This window comes from Euprymna scolopes, chromosome 4 (assembly GCF_053919585.1).
Source record: "Euprymna scolopes isolate OS-2025 chromosome 4, ASM5391958v1, whole genome shotgun sequence".
Classification (NCBI taxonomy): domain Eukaryota; kingdom Metazoa; phylum Mollusca; class Cephalopoda; order Sepiida; family Sepiolidae; genus Euprymna; species Euprymna scolopes.
The window spans coordinates 67,618,894-67,644,814 of NC_136485.1; the positions used below are offsets into that span (position 1 = coordinate 67,618,894).

General features: G+C 34.8%; 2 protein-coding genes across 2 annotated transcripts; one reads left to right on the top strand and one right to left on the bottom strand.

Annotated features, from left to right (window-relative positions):
- Window positions 1–3,452: 3,452 nt before the first annotated feature.
- LOC145268209 (immediate early response 3-interacting protein 1-like) lies at window positions 3,453–17,066 on the bottom strand. The gene is made up of 3 exons (XM_080123487.1): window positions 16,915–17,066; window positions 6,132–6,230; window positions 3,453–3,641 (listed from the first exon to the last, which is right to left on the bottom strand). The coding sequence occupies exons 1-3, from the start codon at window positions 17,003–17,005 to the stop codon at window positions 3,586–3,588; spliced, it is 246 nt and encodes an 81-aa protein (XP_079979613.1). The 5' UTR covers window positions 17,006–17,066; the 3' UTR covers window positions 3,453–3,585.
- Window positions 17,067–17,273: 207 nt separating this feature from the next.
- Window positions 17,274–19,874, top strand: LOC145268205 (TELO2-interacting protein 2-like). The gene has a single exon (XM_080123472.1). The coding sequence runs from the start codon at window positions 17,537–17,539 to the stop codon at window positions 19,127–19,129; it is 1,593 nt and encodes a 530-aa protein (XP_079979598.1). The 5' UTR covers window positions 17,274–17,536; the 3' UTR covers window positions 19,130–19,874.
- The last annotated feature ends 6,047 nt before the right edge of the window (window positions 19,875–25,921 follow it).

The window sequence follows — 25,921 nt, forward strand, 5'->3', positions numbered from 1 at the left end:
TGGCAAACAGAGTGGAGTCACTTGGCTACTGACCTCAAGTGACCTATGCCAGTTACAAGGTCAGCCAACTCACTTTTCAACCAAATTTATTTTTATGAGAAAAAACAATTTGTTTACATGATGCATGTTAGTTTTTTTTTTTTTTTCTTTCAGAAACCCAAAGTTTCATATCCACCCCTTTTCGATTTTGAGTACATAATGAGAACCAGCATGTTTTTTTTTTTTAATGAAAATTGCTCCAGACAGGACATGAAACCACTTGATGTAAAGAGCTAAAAATAAAAAAAAAACACTACTTCAAGGTTAAAAATTAGCCAATGATAAGTAGATAGATTCCAACCCAGAAAACAATTTTTCCCCCTTTGTCAGAAACATCACTCATGATGATTAAAGAAAGAAATAAGGGAAGTGAGAGTCAGAGTCTAATTGTTACTCTCCTTCACACACACACACACACACACACACATGAACTAATAACTCTTTATTTACCAAGATGAACCCTGTAGATTTTTTTCCAAGGTTGTCACCACTTATCAAGGCCCAGAAGCCACTCGTGGATAAGGGTTATTGCGTATACAGTACGTTTAATGTTGAGATTTGATAAAGTGTCTACTTAAGGGGGCGGTTCATCAGGAATTTGTTTATGTTGGACTTGAAGACATCCAAGTTGTAGTCAGGTGGGAAACAGGCAGACGGAACAGAGTTCCACAGGCATATACTTCTAAGGAAGAAGCTTTGTTCATGGAATCTACGTTTTGGTTTTGACACAGATAAAGAGTGGGGAAAATTTTTGACAGTGGTTTCAACTAGACAGGTGTTTTTCATGAAAGATCGGTGAGGGGGGGGACCAAGGATTGGAGCTCAGACGGGCACCTGCCATGGAAGTAACGATAAAACAAAGACAGGCTCGCAACATCTCTTCTGTGTGAGAGAGGTTGCAGGGAAGAGAAAAGGGCATCCCCCACTAAGCCTATTTTGTACTCTGTCAAGGCAGGATAGAGTGTTTTTAGCAGCTCCTGCCAGATGTGGCAACAGTAATCCATCCTTGGATTTTATATAAGTAGAGAATTGCATCAGTAGTGAGATATCTTCTGGAGTGGTAGAAGGATCCTACCATTTTTCCAGCAACCTTGGCAATAGACTTGATGTACGTGTTCCATTTCAGGTCAGGAGTAAGGTCGAGCCCAGAAGCTTATCAAAGCATGGAGCTTCCCCTAGTTGAGAGCCATCCATTTCAATTGATGCCAGATGGGGATCAGAACGTTGATGTAAAGATAGGAGCTTGATTTTAGATGCATTAAAAGTAATCAGCCACCTCTTCCCCCACTGTACCATGCACTCAAGATCAGAGGAGAGAGAACTTTGTCATTTACGCCTTTGATGTGTTGCCATAAACAGTTGTGTCATCAGCATAGATGTCAACGAATGATTTAAGTATGTGTTTTGGGAGATCATTGATGTAGATCAGGAAAAGAGTTGGGCCCAGGATGGACCCCTGAGGAACTCCAGCATTAATACTGAGGGCCTCTGATTTCTGCCCTTCAACCACTACTCTTATGAGCCTATCAGAGAGAAATGATTTAATGTTGATCTTGTTAAGAGAAGGAAACTGATGTAAAATCCATGCTCTAAAAAATGCCTTATTAGTCATCCTAAAATCAAGAGTGAGTGATGTGTCATAGAAGTGCACAACACTGCTATCTGTTTGTACACGTACACAAAATGTACTTTCGACTTTCTGCAACTCTTATCGCCCCTACTCAGTCTCTTAATCCTTATTTTCAAGAGTAATGTTTCCGGCAACTGGCATCAACTATGTTCCACTGGCAATTCCTAACTGTTGTCAAGCGAACCCTCATCACCTAAACTATTGTAAAACCCCCTTGCTAATTCTAAATAGACTGTACCTACTTTGAAAATATTTTATTAAATAAAATATCGCTATTTCTACTAAAGGAACTTCGTCCATGTCTGTGAGTTCGGTTCCTACGGACTCAAAAATGGCTGGGTCGATTTTTGTGAAATTTCACACAAAGGTACTTTATGTGTCTGGCAGTGTTCTTAAATAGTTTGTTTTGTATCAGAATGTCTTCAATAAATATCGATAATCGAAACAATCTGATGAAAGAACAAACAGACGATTTTTACCGAAGTTAACATCTTACACAGCTTAACTTCACAAGTGCATTTGAGAAGTTTTATTACCATACAAGCCGAAAGGCCCAAGATATAAAATCAACAGTTGGTCCTTTGATATAACAGATGTATTCAAAATTAATGTTTCTGTTTAAAGCACAATTTCACAATATTTGATTTTTTTCATTGTAAAATTTAATTCAAGCCATTATCACCACACAAGCAGTAAGGCTAGGCATATAAAATGAACAGTAGGTTCTTTGATATGACAAGCGTGCATTCGAAATGAATGTTTCTGTTTAGAGCACAATTGAAGCATACTTAACTTTTGCATTTTAAACTTTAATGCAAGCCATTATATACAAAAATAATTTGATAAAATCCACAGTAAGTTCTCTACAGTGCAATGTGATGTATTATGAACTTAGTCACTGCAAGAGGCATGTAAAGCTTCCACCAGGTGCATCATGATAGGTCCCCAATTAGAGTAGGCAATCAATCAATTTGATTAAAAAATGGGCCATTTCATTGCTTTCAATGAGAATAAAAAATATGAGAGTGTGAATCATTCAATCCTGGGCAACGTCAGGTCACCCTGCTAGTAATCTATATAATAATACTGTAAAGTATTTCATGTTCGTATGTATGTTACCACCTTTTACACACATTTTTTAAAATGTAATCGTCCTGTCAGCGAAGTAGTGATTTCTAATATTTGATGCAGTATCTTCAGACAGCCTAATCTAGTTGCACCAGATTCCCTAACAGATACTACCACTCCGGACCTGGGAGCAATGGTAACTAAAGAGCAACTCCACATTCCCCACAGCACCCAAATGGGGGCTCATCACTAGATGCTTTTTAAAGTCATACTTAGGATCAAACCTTTATATGGTTCCTTCTGTAAGGAGCCAATTTTAGAATGGTTGTTTAGTTCTCTCACCAGGGTCGGAAAGTGAAATTGAGAAGTCAGCATCCCCAAGGTGGGACACTGACTTGCAAAAAGTACCTGGCCAGCCTCGTCGGCATTCCCTGGTAAAGGCACCTCACACAATTAGCAATAAAGTAACCGCTTCTCAAACAGAGAAGGCAAAGCCTGGGAGGGTGGACCGCCTAGAAATGTACAGAACTAAACTCCCACCGCAAAATCAAGAGGGACCAGATCATTACAGAAATGGTCTAATCTAGGTTGATTTTCGGGAGCCCAAGAGAAAAATCCCAAGACCAATGTCAATAATAACAGAATCAAGTTGGCAAAAACGATGCCGGTTCATTTAAATTTATGTTTTTAATTAAAGAAATGAAACAACAAAGTATAAAGTTCAAATAATTTTAATATAAACATTTTTAAAATAATTTTTTCTTTAGCGAAAAAGTAATTGGCTTTAAAAGGAAGCATGATGGTTTCTTGATAAAGGCTGCAGTTCTTCGAAGAATAAAGTTGATACTTTAGCCAAAGAGCAACATAATGGCTATTGTAAATACATTAAGTCCAATCAGAGGAACTGAAAACAAAGAAAATCACTGTTATAAAATGCAATATCAGTTTGTCATAAAATTTTAAGTGACATTGATTATAAAATGGTGATTGAGAGCATTTGAACACAAGTTTCTAATATATATGCACTGTATTTTTAAATGAATACGAACACATATACAGGGTGACCCCCAAAAAACAAAAGCTAAATGTAGGCCATCTAGAATATATGCTGTAGAACGGAGAAAAAAAGGCCAAAGACCCTAGTGTTTTGATGTGATGTTTTGAATATAATGAACTAGTTATGACCAAAGTTTCATTTCATTCAGACAAAACACTAAGAAACGGGGCCTAATTAGAGTTGGGGCCCTTTTTTTTGGGGGGGGGCACCCTGTATATACAGGTTTGTGAAAATGTATACTTTTCCATATATTTTTTATTTATGTTTACCAATCTTTTTTTTTTTTAATCAGAAGCTCGATGTTTAAAATATAACAGAGCATATAGAAATAAATAATAATTTTGTTAGATTCTAAAGTCTAATACTTTATTCATCTTATTAATCATTTTTCCAGTTACGAGACCTTTTTTAACCACTATCTGCTATGAACTGTCATCTTGTCTTATGAAGAAAAGAAATGAGCTTTTCTTCATAAGACAAACTACACACGAGTTGTCACAATTTTATTAATACACATACAACATATACCTGTCCCAAGATGGGTAAAACTAATTTCCAAAAACAGTTTTACATTCCTTTTATTCCTTTACAAAGATTCATAGGCCCCATTCAGTCTTTGTAAGGGTAGCTACTAGTGATAGGACAATTCTAATATTTATCCCCAATTCCGATACAATTACTGATTCTGATACAATTACCGATTCTGTTCGAAATTACTGATTCCGATTCTTTTAAATTTCTAAATAGAGTTGTTTTTTGGAGAATTACCACAAAAAACATGAAATATGTACATATAATTTCCTAAACGTATAAATACACTTATGGAGGCGATCTGTAGATTTTAGTTTTTCTGACAGTTTAAAATAAAAAATAAAAATACATTTATCATTTCATCATTAACACGAGCCATGGAAAATTAAGTTTTAACCGAAAACAAATAAAAACAATGAAAAGAAACATTATGGATAAAAGAATATTGGCACAATTTTTTCCAATTCTGATATCCCAAAAAAGTAACGATTTTTTTGATTCCTGATTTAGATTAATTACCCCAACACTAGTTGATATGCACGTAATTTTGAAGCAATGGTTGTGAAATCACATACAACATCTCTCCTGAGTCAGCACTGTATGATTCCAGCGGCAAGGAGAAGCCCAGAATGACTGGAAACAATGCCAAGATAAAGTACTGACCAAGCTCAACGATATTAAACTTCAGTGATTTAACGAGAATCAGTGTGTCAATGTGATTATGCAATATATTATGAAGATTAAAGACATGATAGAATGATATTAAACCTATGTCTAGAATCCTTATTCCAATTATGATCAAAATCCATTACACACATTTTGATTCTAGAACATGTTTAAAGCTTAAGCTAAAGGAGTCTTAAGAAATTTAAATTCAGAACATTTTGCATAATTGGTGTCTAAATTAAATTTGATGTAAATCTGAAATACTTAAATTTTCAAATGGCAGACTCTTTCCATATTATGCTCCCTAAAGAGTCTTTAAAACAATATTTCAAAGAAACTAAAATTTGAGGAATGTTTATTAATTGATGTCTAATATGTATTCTTACAATTTCACAGAAGTAGGAGATATTTGAATTTTCACAAACCTTCACCTTTTACATAAAATATAATATAGTCCATATAATACCTTACACTCAGCAGCTGTGTTCCAAAATTCATAATGATCAGTTAATTACTTTAGGAGTGAATCATATACATATGAATATATAACATAGACACATACTTAACTTTATATATAGTAAGATACACACACTGTATACAACACACACAAAATATAAGATATATAATGTTAAACTTGCATGAATATTTCATCACATAGATCCAAAAAATTGCTCTTGTAATGTCATTTTTCCGTTATTTCTGAATTCATTCAGTTTATTTTTAAAACTCTGTACCCTAGAGCTCTTTTTTTAAAACTTGATTCGGTACATTCAAAAATATTTGATTTCAGAAAAATATCTAATTGCTCAATAGATTTATGTCTTACCTTTCAATAAATTTCTAGTGTGAAGAGAGATATTGAAAAAAAATGGGGTATTAGATGGGAGGGAGGGTGTTCCATATTTAAAAATCGCTTTAATTATTTTAGGGGTACAAATTACATCTACTCTCATTCTTCTCACTAGTAAAGTAGTTAAACCTAAACATTCTAAACTCAATTTTTCTTTTGTCGCAAATCATTTATTCGTTCAGTCAATTTTCTTGTTATGCCTCCTACTTTTGAGATATTCAAATTTAAATGCTGGAAAAGACCTTGATTGAGGTTCAACTAGCAAATAAATAAGGTGAGGGGATATTTACTTCTCATTACAGTCCGAATAGATCTGATCAGATTGAGGATTTGAGCTTTCATTCCAGGCTCTTCTCCAAATCCCCGCTGATCCACCGTTGACCATCCAACTGAAAAGGAAAATCAAAGAAATTATTCAAATGTCTGAAAATCAATTTTAATTACATGCATCTGAACTCACTTGTTTCAATGATTAGTTTTAGTATCATTCTAATTTTTAGTTAAGATATAAGTTTAAGAATAAAAATTATTAAGGAAATAAAAAATTATCAAATGAAATAAATATTCTAACAAAAACATTCCCCTCTTACAGTTGCAATATTTTTGCTACTAAGTGTTGAATTTGCTCATAAACAGCCGATTTTGACAATTTCTTGTTGAAGTACACTACTCAACTCCTCCAAGCAAGAAGTAATACGTTGACATGATATTCAAGAAATAATTCCTTTTTCTTGTATTATACACCATTTTAATTGATTTCTTTCCAAAACGTTTGAATCATCTCCCTCGACTTTCATAATGATGTTGACAATGGTTGCAAAATTCTGCCTAATGATAAACATTGAATATTTTCTATATATATAAAAGGCAAAATGTGTGTGACTATTTCGTGTATGTCTCGCAAAGGCTTCTTTCGTACGCGCTCCCGGGGTCGTTACTATCGGTTAAAACTGTTTATATACCCCCTATATCATAATATCTAGGATTTGGGAACATGGGTCATCTCTAGATTTATTTACGTCGACTTTTGAGATTCGCGCTATTTCGCTCTGTCCCCTGTTTGTCCTGCATTTTAGTATAAATACAGTGAAATTAAATTAAAACGCTGTTCTCGGCTTTCGCGCTGCTTTCCCCTCTTCCCACCATCATCTGGGAGAAGTGAAAACTAAAAATAACGATCCCGCAATGACCTCATTTAGTGTCTTCCTGTCACTCAAACCTCTTTTACTAGCTTTATAAGCCCTAACTTAACACGCTAATCAATTACTCTCACTCGTGGTCGAGATGGTTAAGTAGTTGGCTTTGGTTTCCACCTCCGCGTCAAGGCTTCCGGGTTCAATCCCTCTTCCCGATCAAAACTATTTTTTTTTTCTTTTACACCTTTAAACACCCGGGCAACGGTTTTTTTTATTACTTCGCTTATTCTTTAGTTTTCACCTCCCCCCATACACAGGTTTATTTATGCCATTTTTTTTCCGTTTTGGTTTTGGATTTTTTTTTTTACATCGTCTTTTTTATAATATTTAAGCAGGGTTATTAATTACCCCCCCCCCCATACACACACCTACAAACACCCGGGCAACGCCGGGTACCCCCCGCTAGTCTAATATATAAAAGGCAAAATGTATGTCTGTGTGTGCGTGTTTGTATGTCTCCCAAAAACTTTCGATAGACGCGTCGCACTGCGATATAATTGGTCGCATTAGAAAGATCAATCTCTCGGTCGACAAATAATGAAAAATTGACAAAAAAGTTTAATTCTTTGACCGTCGAGTGGGCCGTTTTTTGCAAGGAGGAGTCAGTTTTTGCATTGACATTTTTGCAAAGTTATTCTTGCCTCGCGATCTCAACATACATTTAAAACATGTTATTTTGAAGGCTTGTGACATCACAAGTGCGCCGTGGCCGAGTCGGTTAACACATTTTTTCAGTTCCTTTTCCTCTTTTTGCATTATAGATTTGAGCCTAGCTACTGCGGCTAATTTTTTTTGTGTGCTCGCATGGGCACGCGCTATTATTTTAATTATTTTTTTTTAGGGTTGCGAGGTGGTTGCTCAACACTGGATACCCATGCTAGTATTTAATAAAAGCGTAACTAGTGGATTAATTTCTGTAAATTATGATTCAACAGTATTTTTTTTTAACTCCATTAAAAGTAGACACTTCATAATGGTTTCTTGCTATTTTCTTTTCAACAGCCATATTTCATCAAGGTGCACTATTGGAAAAGTGCTGAAACATTTGTTATTTTTTTTTTTTTTTTTTGACACAGAACGGCAACGTGCTTTGAATTTAGCAGTTATGATTAATGGAAAGAAAAGTAAAAAAAAAAAATAAATAAATAATGAAACTATATTTAAGAAATCAAAAGATATGAAAACACCTTTTATTCAACCATGATTTTATGTTTTTACTTATTTGACTAACTTGTCAAGCTGCAAAATCCCACTTTTTCGCTTCTCCCCCCTCCCCTTGATGCTGGAGAGCCTTCTACTCTAATAACTTTTTTCCCTCAAAGTGCTGGACTTTGGAATTCCCTCCATGTATCCTGCTTCCCAACTATTCTAACATGCAGAAGTTTGCTGCTCAACTCCCTACCTAGTGTGCCCCTGTAGGCATAATCCCTAATTCACGGTAGTCTCTTACATCTCGGCGGCAATTTGTCTTGTTTAGGATAAATACAAATTTAAAAATAAAAAATAATTCCAACATTTCTGTTTATACTAGCCTGGGTGTCCGGCGTTGCCCTGGTGTTCGGCGGTGTGTGTTAAGCAATAAAAAAAAATTGTGGTAGTAGGCAGGCTCGAACCCGTATCGTGAAGAAGGAAGAGAAAGTAAAAAAAAAAAAAAAAAAGTTGCGTCCATCGGCAAACCGGAAGTGGCAAAAATTTAAATTAAGGCTAGTCAATAGAAAATATTGGCAAAAAAAGCGACCCCTCCTTGTAGAAAAGTGCCCAGTTGCGAATGAAGGAATTAATGTTCCTATTCAATTTTTCGATATTTGTCGCCCAAAGCCTCAAAACGATATTATCTTGTGAAAATTTGTCGCCTCTGTCAAAAGTTTTAGGCAGACATACATACATTTAAACAGACAGGTGAGATTTATATTATAGATTTAATTCTCAGTATGGATTGTAGTCAACACTTTAGCGAAACTATGATTCATGCTGCTATAAGAGTTTCACTCAATACAAATGTGGGAATTTAATTTAAAAGGTTCATTGAATTTTTATTTGAGCCCTCTTAAAAAGAAAATACAAAGTTTACCACATCTAAATAAAAAAATATGCATATTGTAATTTGTTTTTAATATATTTTGATTCAATAATATACATTTTTACTCGTCTTTTTCACCGAAAAAAAAAAAAAAAAAGAAAAAGAAAAGGCATAAAAAAAATCTTATATAAAACATTGACTAACAAATGGAACCCAAAGCTTAATTTTTTTTTTAAATAGCCATATTTGAAACATATCCTAAAATCGTTTTTTGGGTTTGTTTTACAATCCAGAGATTCAAAAGATTGGTAAAAAATTTAATTTTTTTTTTTTTTTACAAAGCAGTCACCACTTGCTGGAACATTCTAACTCGAGGTAGATAAAGGCAAAAGTATCCATGCATTAATATAGGAGGGGAGACTAACTTCAAATACTTTCCTAAACTGGGAATGGAGCAACGGACTTATATTAAGTAGATATTAATAAGTCCTCTCACCTATGGAGAGTAGATAATGCATGTGGATGTGTTATTGGCAGCCCCAGTAACTCTCGCTTCTCCTTTTTTGTCCTTCAGTTCTCATTTTCAATGAGTGATTTTTCTGACAAAGGGTGAAGAAAAAGCTGTTTTCCAGGTCGGTATTACTTTGTGAGCAGTAGCATGAGATGTTGGAAATTTTCTGTTTCTTGTCTATCCTTTGGTCATGTCACTAGTAAGGGTGCTGGAGGTAAACGTTTCATCTGGGCTGACGTTATCCACCTGATAGTCAGGGATCCGAACCTTGGATTAACAACTAAGGAGGCTGTTCTATCAGCAGGTGCAAAGTACCAGGGCTGCTGTATTGCCATTTGGTGAATGGATTCTGGACCATGCAGTAGTTTCTGGTAGGGCCTCTCGATGCCATACTAGTAGGTAATTGTTACGGCTTTACCTTATCATTTGCTGCAAGAAAAAAAAATACATTTCCTGTCTTTTTCCCTCTTACTTTCCCTCTCTGTCCTGCTCCAACCAAGTCTATCAACCTGTTCCACAAATCCCAAACCTCAACATGACAACTCTCCAGCAAAAAAAAACACGAATAAACCTAGAACCCCATCCTCCAACATAGACTCCTACTACCATATCTCCTTCTCCAACATCAAGGGGTCTACGTTCCAACCTTCGAGAGATGGAAACACAATTACAGGAGACGAAACCGGACATATTCTTTCTAAGTGAAACTGGCATAGGGCCAACCACTTCCCTAGATGAGTTCATAATTAAAGTATACTCTAACTTAACATCTAAATCTGACCCCCCAAGATCGCCATGGGCATGGAATATGTGCCTACATCAAAGATGGCTTTCCATGTGGTAGGGCTTTCTCCAGAGAAGACCCTAATTTACCTTATATGTGCTCCCGGGTTGCACTTGCTTACACCATTGCATTTATATTTGCTCTCTATCGCCTCCACAACAGTGGGGTTACTATCTTTAAGAGCATATCTGAGAAAATTGACCACATCCTGTCTGCTCATCTTTTGGCTAACATTCACATTTGCAGTGACTTCAATGTCCATAATGTGGAATGGCTGACCCACTCAAATAAGACCGATGATGAGGGGAGGTTTTGTCATGATTTTGCCATTGCCTATGACCTCACTCAGATTGTTCACAAACCCACCTGTGTGCCCGATACTACCGGTCAGTATGCAAACCTTCTAGACATTTTTTCTCACAACTTCCCCTGAGCTATGTTCATGTTCTGTTTTATCTCTTCTGGGATCCTCTGACCACTCCGTTAAAATTTAATGTAATAAGTCTTCAGATGTATCTCTTCACCGTACTGTATACCGATACTCTATGGTTGACAGAGATAGCTTCCGTACATTCATATCTGATCTACCTCTGCATTCCATGTTTAAAAAGGATGTGTCCTCTATAGTATCAGATCTGACCGAATGGTTAACTGTAGGCATAGGCCGATTCATACCATCCAAAAAATTCCAACAAAAACCTAACAGCCATAGTTACCAACGTAATAGATGTACTGAGACTAAAGCTGCTTTCAGGACTGCCAGCAACCACTGTAAAAGAGTAATAAAAAATGCAAGAGAGCTATATGCTCAGTCTGTTAAATCCAAAGTAGCTGAGCAGCGGTTTGGCTCCCACCAGTTTTGGCAAATAGCAAACAGGATCCTGAACAGAAGCATGCGTTCTATCCCAACCATCATCAATGGACTTGAGGTCATCTCGTCAGCATCAGACAAGGCCAGACTATTTGCCAAGAACTTTGCAGTTAATTCTACCCTAAGCGACGAAGGCCATCAACTCCCCATATTTCCTCCTATAACAGACAACACGCTATGCAACATACAAATATCTGTGTGAGGTCGCCAAGCTAATCAAGAACCTTGATTCCAGTAAAGCAACTGGCCCTGAGGGCATTCCAATTATAGTGCTGAAAAAGCTTCAACCAGAACTTGCCCCCATACTTAGAAAACTGTTTAAGCGTTGCCTTAAGGAGAAGTGCTTTCCAACATCCTGGAAAACCTCATCAGTATGCCCTGTATTTAATTCAGGTGAAAAGTCATCTCCCTCTCAGTACAGACTAATAAGTCTCCTGTGTGTCATGACTAAGTTGTTGGAATCTATATTAAATAAAGAAGTATTAAACTACCTCAACAGAAACAACCTTCTTAGTGACACACAATATGGTTTCCGCACCGCAAGATCTACAGCAAATGTGCTAACGGTTATATCTTATAGGATTAGTGAATCTCTTGACAAAGGCTTCCTTTCCAGGGCAATTGCTCTTGACATATCAAAGGCCTTCGATAAGGTATGGCATAAGGGCCTACTTCACAAGATTTCCAGCTACGGTATTACTGGAAATGTTTTCTCAATTATTAAATCATTTCTCTTTGATAGGTTCATAAGAGTAGTGGTTGATGGGCAGAAATCAGAGGCCCACAGTATTAATGCTGGAGTCCCTCAGAGGTCCATCCTGGGCCCAACTCTCTTCCTGATCTATATCAATGATCTCTCAAAACATATACTTAAATCATTTGTTGACATCTATGCTGATGACACAACCATCTAATGGCAACACATCAAAGGCGTAAATAACAAAGTTCTCTCTAATTCTCTCTCCTCTGATCTTGAGCACATGGTACAATGGGGGAAGAGGTGGCTGGTTACTTTTAATGCATCTAAAACAAAGCTTCTATCTTTACATCATCAATGCTCTGATCCCCATCTGGCATCAATTGAAATGGATAGCTCTCGTCTTGGGAAGGCTCCATGTTTTGACAAGCTTCTGGGTTTGACCTTTACTCCTGATCTGAAATGGAACATGTACATTAGGTCTGTTGCCAAGGATGCTGGGAAAATGGTGAGATCCTCCTACTGCTCCAGAAGATGTCTCACTACTGATGCAATTCTCTATCTGTATAAAAGCTAAGTACGTCCAAGGATGGAGTACTGCTGCCACATCTGGGCAGGAGCTGCTAAAAGCAGCCTATCCTGTCTTGACAGAGTACAAAATAGACTTTGTGGCTTAGTGGGGGATGCCCTTTTCTCTTCCCTGCAGCCTCTCTCCCACAGAAGAGATGTTGCAAGCCTGTCTTTGTTTTATCATTATTTCCATATCAAGTGCTTGTCTGAGCTCCAATCTCTCGCCTCCCCCCCTCACCAATCTTTCACGAAAAATACCCGTCTAGCTGAAACTACTGTCATTAACTTTCCCCACTCTTTATCTGTGCCTAAATCCAAACGTAGAGTCCATGAGTAGAGCTTCTTTCTTAGAAGTGCACAACTGTGGAACTCTCTTCCGTTTGCCTGTTTCCCACCTGACTACAACTTGAATGTCTTCAAGTCCAATATAAACAAATTCCTGACAAACCGCTCTCTTAAGACACCCTATCAAATATCCAATACTAATGATTACTACGATACTATCTCATTGATTACTGTACACAAAATAACCCTTATCCCCGAGTGGCTTCTGGGCCTTGATAAGTGGTGACCTCCATGTAAAAAAAAAAAAAGAAAAAAAGCGGTCTCCAATCGCATGTATATCACAGTCGGTGGGGGGGGGTGACAATGTTAAGTTTTTGCAATTATTGCAGAAAGGTGTTGACTTCCTCCTACATACAGCGCTTGGTATTCCAAAATAGTCACCCATCTGGTACTGACCAGGCTCAACGTTGCTTAACTTCAGGGATTTAACAAGAACCAATGATTAGGCTATATACTTTAAACTTCATTCCAATTGACACTAGCTGTGCATTAGATTAAAAAGTCACGTCTGTTAAAACACAAAAAATGTGTTCCTCTTCATTATTGTAGCAAAATTCGAAAATTGAAATATCGAATTTCAAGTGAAACCAATGGTATTTACTAAATTGTCAGGTCACAATAATGTAAATATCCCAAAATTATGAAAAACGATAATATAAAATATTCATTATTAATGAAAATAGTTCTCGAAAATATTTCAAGTGTGTACATAAATTAATAGCATGAAGTCAGGGGACCTAACCGAGACCGCCGAGATACTCGGCGGCCTCGACCTAACTCGGTCCGTCTTGTTACTAAAAGGTGGATGTTACGCAATCATCTATTTGTACAAAGTACATGTTTTATGCAATAATATTTAACTAATTGTGGCATGACAATTAGGTAACATTGCTTATTGTTGAAATTGATAAAAATAGTTAGTAGTTATTGTTGTTTTGGATGAAAACTCATTTTTTTCAGCTGTTGTATTTCACTACAATAATGAAGAAGAACCAAAAAATGTTATCCGATAAGTAGAGGAGTAACTTATATTGCTTTTGGGGGATAAATGTAACTATCGGAATACCCTGGCTAAATCACCGCTAAAAAAAGTCGTCCGCATCCATCAAACTCAAAGACCGAACCGGAAACTCGGAAACGTAAATGAAACGAAATTTATTTATTTTGCTGCACTTATTTATTTATTTATTTTAATTTAGGTACGCATTTACCAGAAAAGATGTATTTCCCCCGTTTACTGTTTGTTGATTTATTTGGATCGAAAATGTAACGTTTAAGAAAGATAACGAAATAGTAATTCGTTCTTAATGAAATAACGGGAAATACATCTTTTCTGATAAATGCGTATCTGAGCTAAACTAAATAAAAATATAATAAGTGCAGCTGCAGCATGCTCCATAGTAAGCATTTATTCGTACATATATTTCACATGAATTTAAATTTAATGTGTTGTGTTATTTACTTCTTTAGTGGGTACTGGTCGCGGTAAGAGTTCCCTGCCGAACACCCTCCAAAAACAATGATGTCTCCCGTTTCTCGCGCAGCCGCAAAGGACATGTTTTAGTTGCCATAGTAACAACACTTTTTATCGACATTGTTTTACTGTTTAAAGACATTACTACACATTTATTAATAATATCTCACTTTTAATCACTTTTATCGACTTTTTAAAACTTTTTTTTTTACTCTTTTTAAATAACAACGTTAATGTTTATGAATATTGAAATAAAACATTACTACACATTTATTAATATCTTTTTTTTTCTTTACTGTTTATGTGTCAATTTTATCGACTTTTTCTTTTCTTATATTGAATATTGAAATAGAAGACATTACTACACATTTATTAATAATATCTTTTTTTTTTTTTTTACTGTTTTACTGTTTGTGTCACTTTTATCGACTTTTTCTTTTATGAAACTTATCGGCGGTTCTTGAAATTTACTTACCACAAAACTTGTCGGCGGTTCTTGAAATTTACTTACCACAAAATGATGATAGAATAATAAATTTACTTACGTTTAATCAATGTTATTTTCTTTTTTAAATAGCATTTTCTTTTTAAATGACGACGTTTTTACTGTTTATGAATATTAAAAGAAAAATAATTACTAAACATTTATTAATAAGAAAATGGGTGCTAGTGCACTTATGATCCGCGCTATATTTTAAATCGTATTTCTAATGTCTTTAAACAGTAAAACAATGTCGATAAAAAGTGTTGTTACTATGGCAAAACGTAAGTAAATTTATTATTCTATCATCATTTTGTGGTAAGTAAATTTCAAGAACCGCCGACAAGTTTTGTGGTAAGTAAATTTCAAGAACCGCCGATAAGTTTCATAAAAGAAAAAGTCGATAAAAGTGACACAAACAGTAAAACAGTAAAAAAAAAAAAAAAAGATATTATTAATAAATGTGTAGTAATGTCTTCTATTTCAATATTCAATATAAGAAAAGAAAAAGTCGATAAAATTGACACATAAACAGTAAAAAAAAAAGTCGATAAAATTGACACATAAACAGTAAAGAAAAAAAAAGATATTAATAAATGTGTAGTAATGTTTTATTTCAATATTCATAAACATTAACGTTGTCATTTAAAAAGAGTAATAAAAAATTTTTATAAAGTCGATAAAAGTGATTAAAAGTGAGATATTATTAATAAATGTGTAGTAATGTCTTTAAACAGTAAAACAATGTCGATAAAAAGTGTTGTTACTATGGCAACTAAAACATGTCCTTTGCGGCTGCGCGAGAAACGGGAGACATCATTGTTTTTGGAGGGTGTTCGGCAGGGAACTCTTACCGCGACCAGTACCCTTTAGTGTTATATATATTTTATTTCGTTATTTATTTCGTTCCATTTTCAGTGAATTTTATTTAAGCACGCATGAAAAAAAAAAAAAAGAATCAACAATTTTAGTAAGAAAACAATTGTCCAACCTGCAAAGGGACTTTATTCCGAAAGCCGTTCTTAACATATGGAGGTTGAAAAATAAAATACCTTTCGGAATAAACACTCCTAACCTCATGTTAAGAACGGCTTTCGGAATAAACACTCTTTGCAGGTTGGACAACCAGTGAGTGCACATTGACCGAAATAGTAATGAATTGGGTTTTTATTACTGTACACATAGATTCGAAAAAGTTGTCAAAAAACAAATATATAACAAATAAATGTTATCAAAGGCAAGATAAGTTACTTTTCTACTAAACTGGATACATTTTTTTGTTTTTATTCAGCTCGAAAAAACATGCAGTGTTTACCGATGTATTGGAAAATTCAAAATGGCGCCCGACACTCCCTTTAACACGGTAAGTTTGGGAAAAGGTGTTATAAATAATAAACTAAACAAAATACTATTAAAAAAACACCGAATATATGTCAACTTATGTCACGGTAACATATAATGAGCGAATTTCTAACAGTATTTTGTCTAGTTTATTATTTATAACATCTTTTCCTGAACTTACCGTGTTAAAGAGAGTGTCGGGCGCTTTTCGAGCTGAATAAACATGTTAAATTGAATAAAAACACGAAAATTATATCCAGTTTGGTAGAAAAGTAATTTATCTTGCCTTTGATAACATTTATTTGTTATATATTTGTTTTTTGACAACTTTTTCGAATCTATGTGTACAGTAATACAAACCTCATTTATTTGTTGTATTTTTTTCACTACTTAAAAATTCCCAAATATTCTAACAGCCACTATAGTATAATTGAACCAGGTTCAATGGAGCGTGTTATAGAATTCCGGTTGTTTTATTGCATTTTTGGCCAAGATCAAAGTGTAGTATATGTTCTTCAGATGCGGCATTTCCATTTCTCGTTCTCTTTCAGTGGAGGAGAAATCCTTCACGACTGAGACAATTTCTATTTTTGTACCTGTTCTCCACGTTAAAAAACGACCCTGGTGTCTAACTCTGTCTCGTGGGGAGGCATTGTAAATAGGTACAATAATTGCGAACGTCAGCACGGAACACAATAACGTTATTAACTTTGTATAAATAAACCGTAGTTAACAAGAAAAAAATGTCACCTGAAATATCCGTTCGAAGAATTGATTACTTACTTTTTGCCAAGAATCTTTCTTCGTTGAGAATACAGACAGCATTTAAACATAATAAAGCTGCTTCGAGTAATGAATACAATGTGAAAGCCATGTTGGCAGAAGAGAAAGAGCACACAGGAAATAGAAAATCCGGTGCGCATTAAAAATTTCCCCATTAAAAACTTAGCCCAAAGTGAAAAAAAAAAGTAATAAGAACTAATTAAGCTAATTACTTTATTTTCACTTTAAAATAATACCAAAATAATATTACGTGCACCTGAGCAAATTTTTAATGCATTAATCTGAATATTGTAGACTTTATTTATATAGAAAATAAAACGGATAATATAAAATAGTATTTTTTCTTTTTACACCGTATCAATTACTTCCTGTTTATGAAACGATCCCTAATCGCATTTTCATTGAAACTCGTGTTTTCTTTTCTCTCTCTTTGCTAACTAATTAGGATTCTAAAACCGTTTGTATCTGTAAAAATATATTTACAAAACAGAAAAAAATTATAAAAAAACAACACTTTTTTAAAGGCAGATAATTAAGTAAGTGATTATATTGATGTGATAAAATTATTAGAATGTTTTTGTTTTGCATTTTTGTGTAAAAAACTAAGTAAATGTAAGACAATATGTCTGATATAAAACATTTCTCCGACTTATGGAATGTTCTTGAAGACCCAGAATCGGAAATATCTACTGCAAAAGAGACAGTCTTTTCTATAAGCAAATCATATCTTTTCGCGACAGTTCTACATAACATTGCCGAAGACGTGACCACCACTTGCCAATGTCGTCCCTCTTGTCGCATCGATTTAGTTTCCGCATTTCTTCGATTGTGTCCCAATGATTACTCTTTGACGTCTGGCCTGAAAGAATCGGATACGGAAAAAGACGATGCTTATCACGAAGAAGAATATTTCAAGGATCTACTTCGTATCGAATCGCATGCTGACATCAAAGAATTTGTGGATCGCGAGTTTTATGACTATACGGGAGAAGATTTTCCAAAAGCTGCCGTCAGGGCCACTGCTGTATTTAAATTCTTCACCGTGTTTTTTCGACGATCGTCGCCAAAGGATTTCTCTTCCCCTAAACTTTTTCTAGAATTAACTGCACGATTGGTTGCAAAAGCGGGTGCACATGCAACAACGCACGAAACCAATCCTCCCTGGACAAACGATTCCTCGGTTCGAGCAGCGAACGATTTACTACAATCTCTGTCACTTTGTTGCTCACGTAACAGTCTATCGGAACTCTTAGTCTGGAGCCCCTTCTCATCTGAAACTGAATTTCTGGAAAGTTTCCGGTACGCAGATTCCATTTTTGGTAAAGTTCTTTCTTCCAATCAATCGCGCCTAATCAAAGATAAATGGCCGAAAAACCCACATGTGAAGTCGACATTTTGTTGGTGTTTGATGCAGGTCAAATATCCGTATTTAAGCTTTTATCTTGACCAGATTTTGCCTCACGTGCTTTTGTTTGTTGATGATTTCATAACTGAGCACAAAATGACCGGTTTGAAATGCTTGGCTCATATCATTGCGAACGTTAGCAAAGAAGAACTGCGTTGGTACAACCGACATGCTGTCATCTTTGATGCTCTGAAGCATCAACTGTACACACAGGAACAGGACGTGTTGAGAAATGTTCTGCTTTCTTTGCTATCCATTCTCTCAGTCATCGAGGAAAATCCCCGAAGCTCCCAGAACACAGACTACAATCATTACGATGAAATATTCGAATTAATACTTTACAACGCAGAGATGGAGAACAACCTGGCGTTTCGTAGGATCTACACGAGTTTTATCCCAACGCTTATAGAAACAATGGGAATCACATGCGTTCGACATATGAAGGCTTTGCTGCGCGTTATCGAGACTTATTTGGAAATTCATGATGGACCACACGAGACTGCAAGACTAAATATCCTCTGTAGTTTGCAGAAAATTCTTGAGGTGGCTTGGCCTCGAGTTGTGCCCCACTTAGATTTCCTTGTTAAGGTGCTGTTGAAACTGCTTTATGATGTTTCTGTCGAAGATGTCATGATTACATCAGAACCAGCAAAAAAGAAATTAGTCGACAAAATTACAGAGTTATTATGTACTTTAAAAAAACTTAATGCCCAAAGAATCGAAGAATTATTGACTGCTGTCAGTGGTAATGTAATTGATGTAGCAGACTTTCAGTTTGTTGTGGAATCAGTAATTACGACAAAGGTTTAAATAAATATCAAGAGAAATTGGTATTTTTTTTTTTACGAGAGTACCCAGTGTAGTATAAACACCCCCAACCTCTCCATGCTAAGAACGGCTTTCAGAAATATACACCCACAACCTCCCTATGTTAAAAATAGCTTTCGCAGTTGAAGTGCTTTTTCCGAAAACTGTCCTTAACATGTGGAGGTTGGGGGTGTTTATACTACGCTAGGTATTCTCATAAAAAAATACCAAGAAATTTCTGCTGCCATAAAAGAAAGAAAAATTCTTTTTTCTTCTTCTATCCTGAATTTATGTATTTTTACAAATTTTATTTTAGTTCTTGTCCAGAATTCCCCTTATATTACAAAAGAAAACTAAAGGAAAATGTATGATGCATCAGTGACGAAAAAAAATTGTATTGCAAAAATTACGTAAATTGATCAAGTAGTTTTATTTTTAAAGAAGAAAACAAAATCATATGGTTAACCGAGGAGCGATTTTGAAAACAGACTGAACAAAGGAAATAACTTTAAATAATTCAAAATGCAAGATTTTAGAAAGCCATTTTTAACATGGGGAAAAATGCAAATTTCTTAAAAATGATTTTTGTTTATAAAAATAAAACCACTTGATCAATTTACATGGTTTTTGGAATACAATATTTTCTTTCCATCATGGGTACGTACTGACACACCCAAAGAACTTTCTACTCCTTCTTTTTCAACCTTTGACCTTCTGCCATCCAAATAAATCTTTTGTTTTAAAAGAAGTTTTGTTATTTATTTCGTGTTGCATGTTCAACAACAGTTATTTTATTAGGGGTGGTAACAATCAACCCCCTAAAGTTTGTTTTTTTTAATGAAAGGGGAATTCTGGAAAAGCACCTTCATTTTAGTTAAATCCTATCTCAGACAGTCAAATTATTTAGAGTGAAATGGTTTTCAACATTAATACAAAATAACTTATTAATTCTAGGAGAATCCTAAAAATGTTGCTTAGTATTGTCAACCTGAGCTACTATAGTTTGGGGGCATCTGTTCCCACTATGTTACTCTTATTTTTTATTATTGGAATCCTTTAAGATGAGTAATTTGTATATTTATTTATTTATTTGCAACAACAACTATCGAAGGCAGTAATTACTGGAAGTACAGTTAAGAGACTCAGCATTCCTATCCTTGTCGCGGTTAAACACCTGATGAAGGCCAGAGAAATAGTTAGCCCAAACTTCATGAAGATGATGATAACAGCCTGCAAATAAATAAATAAATATGTCACTGTTGTGTCAAAAAACACAAAAAATATAATTTCTGAATAAATGACACTGGTTTTTGGAGGGACCCTTTTTAAGTTTCCAGTTTAAAAGAAGATTTTTTGGGAGATCCAGTTTTAAAGAACGATTTTTAATGAAAACTGTCTTTAATGTACCTTTATTATTCTAAGGTGTAGCTGTTTCGTGGGAGGAAGGGATGTCTGCTTATATTGCGCCAAGGTTCATATTTACGGCACATCAGCCTTTTTGAGGGGTTTATAAAAACAAAGCAGAAGAACATACTTTACTATATCTTCTTCACATTTCTTGCCGTGTCCTCAAATGGTTTGTGTCCTGATGTCGGCACACCTGGAACAAAAGCTCTCGCATGGATAGAACTGACGCAAGTCTCATTTCTCTGGACAATTGGAACTTTATTCAGTTTTAATGTCATGTTCCTGTTATGCTCATCCTTAGAAGAAGTGTGGGAAGTTTTCTATTGATTTATCTATCATACATTGCTACCTCTCTTGTCACTCTCATGAGAAGTCTTCCATCTTCTTTGAATAACTGACAGCTGTCAAACTCTCAAACTCGAACTAAACTGACTAGAAAAACACATATGCATCCCTATTTATTTTAAGGTGTGTGTGGGGCTTTGACCCTTGTTAATCGGCTTGCACTCAAAATACATTCATGACCCCTTGCTGCATGCAAGTGTACATGTTGTCAAGTGAAATCAATTGGTTTGATCTATTTCACCGGTAACCCTTTAAACCCCATCGGACTCAATGCCATCCCGCATTAATCGCACTATTCATATCAAAGACTTCATAACGGTATGAAGTAATTATCTGTTTGATGCACAGTTAGCAATTAATAGGATTAGTATTTAATGCAAAAATGAGCATAAAATTAACCATATTCAATCATCAATTTGGCATAAAGCACTCATTTTAAATCAACAATCTATAATATTTGCCCAGTTTTAACAGGCTAAAATGTTTTATATATATATATATATATAAAATATTGGGAATCTAACCACTCCCTATCCTTTTTTTAATCCTTCATTTTTAATTTACTTTTTCATTTTTCATTTGTTTTCCCAATTTCATGAACACTTTGTACTAAAACTTTTGTTGCATTTATAACTAGTTTTCATATAATGCAGTTTCAACTTATGCCAACACCAGCAAATTCATAGCTTCATTATAATATTCATTTGCTAATATCTTTCCTGAGATGAAAAGAATGCATTCTTTGAAACACAGCACATTAAGGAAATCTTAATATTTCTTTTGGAAGTATCCTGTTGAACAATAAATTCTCGTTAAATATAATTTACAGTCTGAAATGGTGTTATATATATATATATATATTAGTGGCCCTGCAAGGAGATAACTGAAGCAGCAAAACTGAAACTGGCTTGCAGGACATTCTATATACAAATGTAGGCAAATTTGGGCATATTTTATTAGTTTGAAAACATGGATTCTTTTTTACCAATTGTCATAAAATGTTAACCATAGAATAGTATTATAATCTTAAAAAAATGTGCAAATTTTCATGCAATTTTGTCACATAGAACCAAAGATAATAGCATTTCAATTTGGCTACAAGTAATATATATATATATATATATGATTGTTGATTTATTGATTTTTTATTAGCAATTCTGTAGTATTTTTTCTTGTTTCTTTTTGCTCCCTGAGCGCTCATAAGAGAGACGTTATCTGCCCTTTGTTTACATTTTAGTCGCCCCATATTTTTAGAACGTATTATTTGTAATTATTAATTTATAATTTAAATATTTTATCTAAATATTATTACGTGCATAAAAGTAAGTTATCTATATATATAAAAGTGAAAATGTTTGTGTGTGTGTGTGCGTTTTCATGTATGTCCAAGAAAGTATTTCTTCCTCTTGCTTTTTGCTTGGGTTGCTTCTTCTTAAAAAAAACTTTTTATATCACGTCTAAATGATAATATCTCCGAGTTAACAACGAGGGTCGCCTGTCTATTTAATTTGCTCGACTTTGAAAAGATAAAGAGTCAACATTTTTTGCTCGCCGCATTTGGATTAGGCTTTTTCGTATAATAAAAGCGGAACTAAATAAGGCAGTTGTGTTCCGGTCGGGATCGCCGGAAACGTCCGAAAGCAATCAGCTTTGATCAATGTGGAATTTTTCCTTATATCAGACAACTGCTATTGAATTTGGACAATCCCCTTGTTATGGGGAGCTGGCCCCCCCCCCCGAACATCTTGGGGAAACAAAAAAAAATAAAAATAGAAAAGTGTTCCCGCAGTAAATAAAATACTACCCCGCAGTCAAAGTCATTAAAACGTGTTTCCATTAGTATTTCGTGGTGGCCCACTGGTTAACGTCGCCCGTTTTTTTTCACACTTTAATTTCCAACTTCGACTCAAGGGTTCGGGTTTGATCCTTCATACTTGCCTACGAAAACTTTTTTTAAAATTTTACCCCCCCCCTTCCCCGACACAAACACCCAGAGTTTTGATTTACCCAAAACCAGACACACCTCCAAACACCCAGACAACGCTGGGTACCCCCCCCACTAGTATATTATATATATATATATATATATAAAAATAATATATATATATATATCTAAATATATAAATAAATAATATATATATATATATATATATATATATATATACTAGCAGGGGTGCCCAGCGTTGCTCGGGTGTTTGGAGGTGTATGCTGTGCAAAAAAAGCAAAAAAACAAAAAAAATGGTTAATTTTTTAAAACTTTGACCCCTATTATGACCCCTTAAAATTTATTGTTTCGGGCTCAAATCACTTTATTAAGTTAGATCCATGTTCAAGGAACCTATATCTAAAATTTCAAGTGTCTAGACCCAAAATTGTCGGAGGAGTTTGGTAGAGTTCTTAAAGGTCAAATCGTTGAAATTTGACCCCTTAACAGCCAAATTTCTGGCTGACACCCGTCACATCGATTTTCCCAAATCTCAGTACCCGGTATTTCAAATTTCGAGTCTATAGACTAAAAATTGACAGAGTTACTGCGTAGGGAAATGTACACAGACAGACAGACACACAGACAGACAGACACGTTCACTTTTATATATATATATATATATATATATATACCATCTTTTTTAGCAATTTTATATCTTCCAAATCTCAATGACTATTGATCAGAATTTAACAAATGAAGGCTCGTTGGAAAGGTAATGACATGAATTGTGTAGTGGCTATGTGACATTTGCCCTTAAGGTCGAATATTAAAGCGATCATCCCTCATCCAGAACCTATTCTTGCACATTTTTACAGTATAAAATGTTTCAATAATAATCATTTGTTTCCCTAGTTTTGCATATGAATTACAAAATATCTGATATTTCCCCCAAACTTCTGGCCTTGATGAAGGGAAGCATAAAACTTGCTGCCATGGTTTCAAATGCTCTGAAATAACAGCAATGGAAGACTTGATTCCAAATATTTCTCATATATTATATTTCCTCTCTTTGTTTTTCATACATAAAGTAAATTTCACAGTGTATAAAAATTATTTGATATTGGAGATATTCATAATCGTACCCTATTTCTAAAAAAAGGGAGATATAACATATGAGAAATATAATGAATCAAGTCTCTCCTTGCTGTTATTTCAAATCATTTGAAACCATAGCAGTAGGTTTTAGTCTTCCCTCCATCAAGGCCAGAGGTTTTGGGGAACTATATATATATTAGTGTTGGGACGATTATCGGAATCGGAATTGGGAATCGGAAAAATCAGAGCTTTTTGGGGTATCGGAATCAGGAAAATTTTAGCATATTTTCCGATGCCAAAACCGATTCCTTTAATTATCTATTTTATTTGATTTTGGTTTTATAAATCATCTTCCACTGTTGTAGTAATAATAAAATAATAAATATTTATCGATTTAAATTTCCAGTAAGACTAAAATCTCTAGATCATCCCCTCACAAGTGTGTTTTTACGTTTGAGAAAATACATGCACATTGAAGATGTGTTTTTGCAGAAATCAGGACAAAATAACAATTTTATAGTTAAATATTTAGATATTTATAAAGAATCAGAATTGGTAATTGTATTGGAATCGGGAAAAATATTGGAATCGTCCCATCACTAATATATATATATATGCACACACACACACACACATTAAAAGTAAATTAAAAAAAGACATTTTTACTATTTTCTCTTTGTTAAAACTTTTTAACAAAAAAAAAAATGGTAGAATGTCCCCTTAAAAGAACCCAAATTCTACCCAATCTATACCATTAATAATTACTAAACTATCACCTTACATTCATTAACCCTTATCCTTGAGTGACTTTCGGGCCTTGATAAGTGGTGATTTGTAAAAAAAAAAAACAAACTGGTCAAAGTGCTTAATCACTGTGATATCATACTTGTATTTGTTGTCATCCTCCAGATTGTTCTTTTCTCAGTCATTCAACTATCTTCGTGCATTTAAAGTTCAAACTCGTTGACATAAAACAGCTGCAATAGTTTTCACATGCATCTGGGGATATTCAGTGCAATTTATGATACTATCAAGCAAAGGTATTCGCAGCCACGTAAACAATCCGAACATCTATAGTGAAACTCCAGACGAAACAATTGCTAAACTTGAACATGCAACTGAGGATAAAAAATTTTGAACAACTAGTGTTAAGAATATCATGGGGAGAGATCGCTAAAAATGTAAATGCGACACCAAGTGGCGCCATCAACAAGTCAGCGACGACCACAATTTTGTTTGCTGTAGATTTTTTGTTCATCTTATCTTCTTATGACCATACCATCATAGTTTCTCACACAGGCGGCTGTCATAGGGGGCGCACGGGCTCACAAGTAACAAAACAAAGAAAACACTAACTCTGATGCTTTACATACATATCCGTTGAACGTTCCTTTTTTTTTTTTTTTTTTTTTTTTTTTTAAATTAACTTCAGTAAATTTTAAGTGATAAAGGGGCTCCCTTCTGGAGCTAACACTTGATTCTGTTAGGATTTAAATTTATATCTGAGGGCTCTTTTAAGAATAGATGCTGTTCCCTTTATGGCTGCTATTTGTATTTCGTTACAGCTTGGTCTACCAGGGATTGTTTTGAAGTATTTCTGAAGATTCATTTTTTATTAAACCAGTTGCTCCTATCACAACCGGTATAATGTTTATTTCTTTCAGAGACCATATCGTTTTTAGATCATTTTTAAGTTCTGATATTTTATCTTTTCCCGTTCAGCTCTATTAAGGCCAAAATCATTTGGGACTGTGACATTGATAATGAGTGCAGTTCTTTCGGGCTTGTTCCATATAACAATATCTGGTTTGATGGCCTTGTCTTTTATGTATCTGCCCGCCTGTATGTCTTTGTCATAGAACACCGTCACTTTTCCGTTTGATGTTATCGGTGGTGGTTCATGTTCCCAGATGTTCGTTGATCTGTCAAGTTGCATCTCTCCACAGATCTTCCAATGGAGGTACTTACATACTTTGTGTTAACGGGCAGTGTAAAGGCCATCTGCCAATAAGATTGGGCAT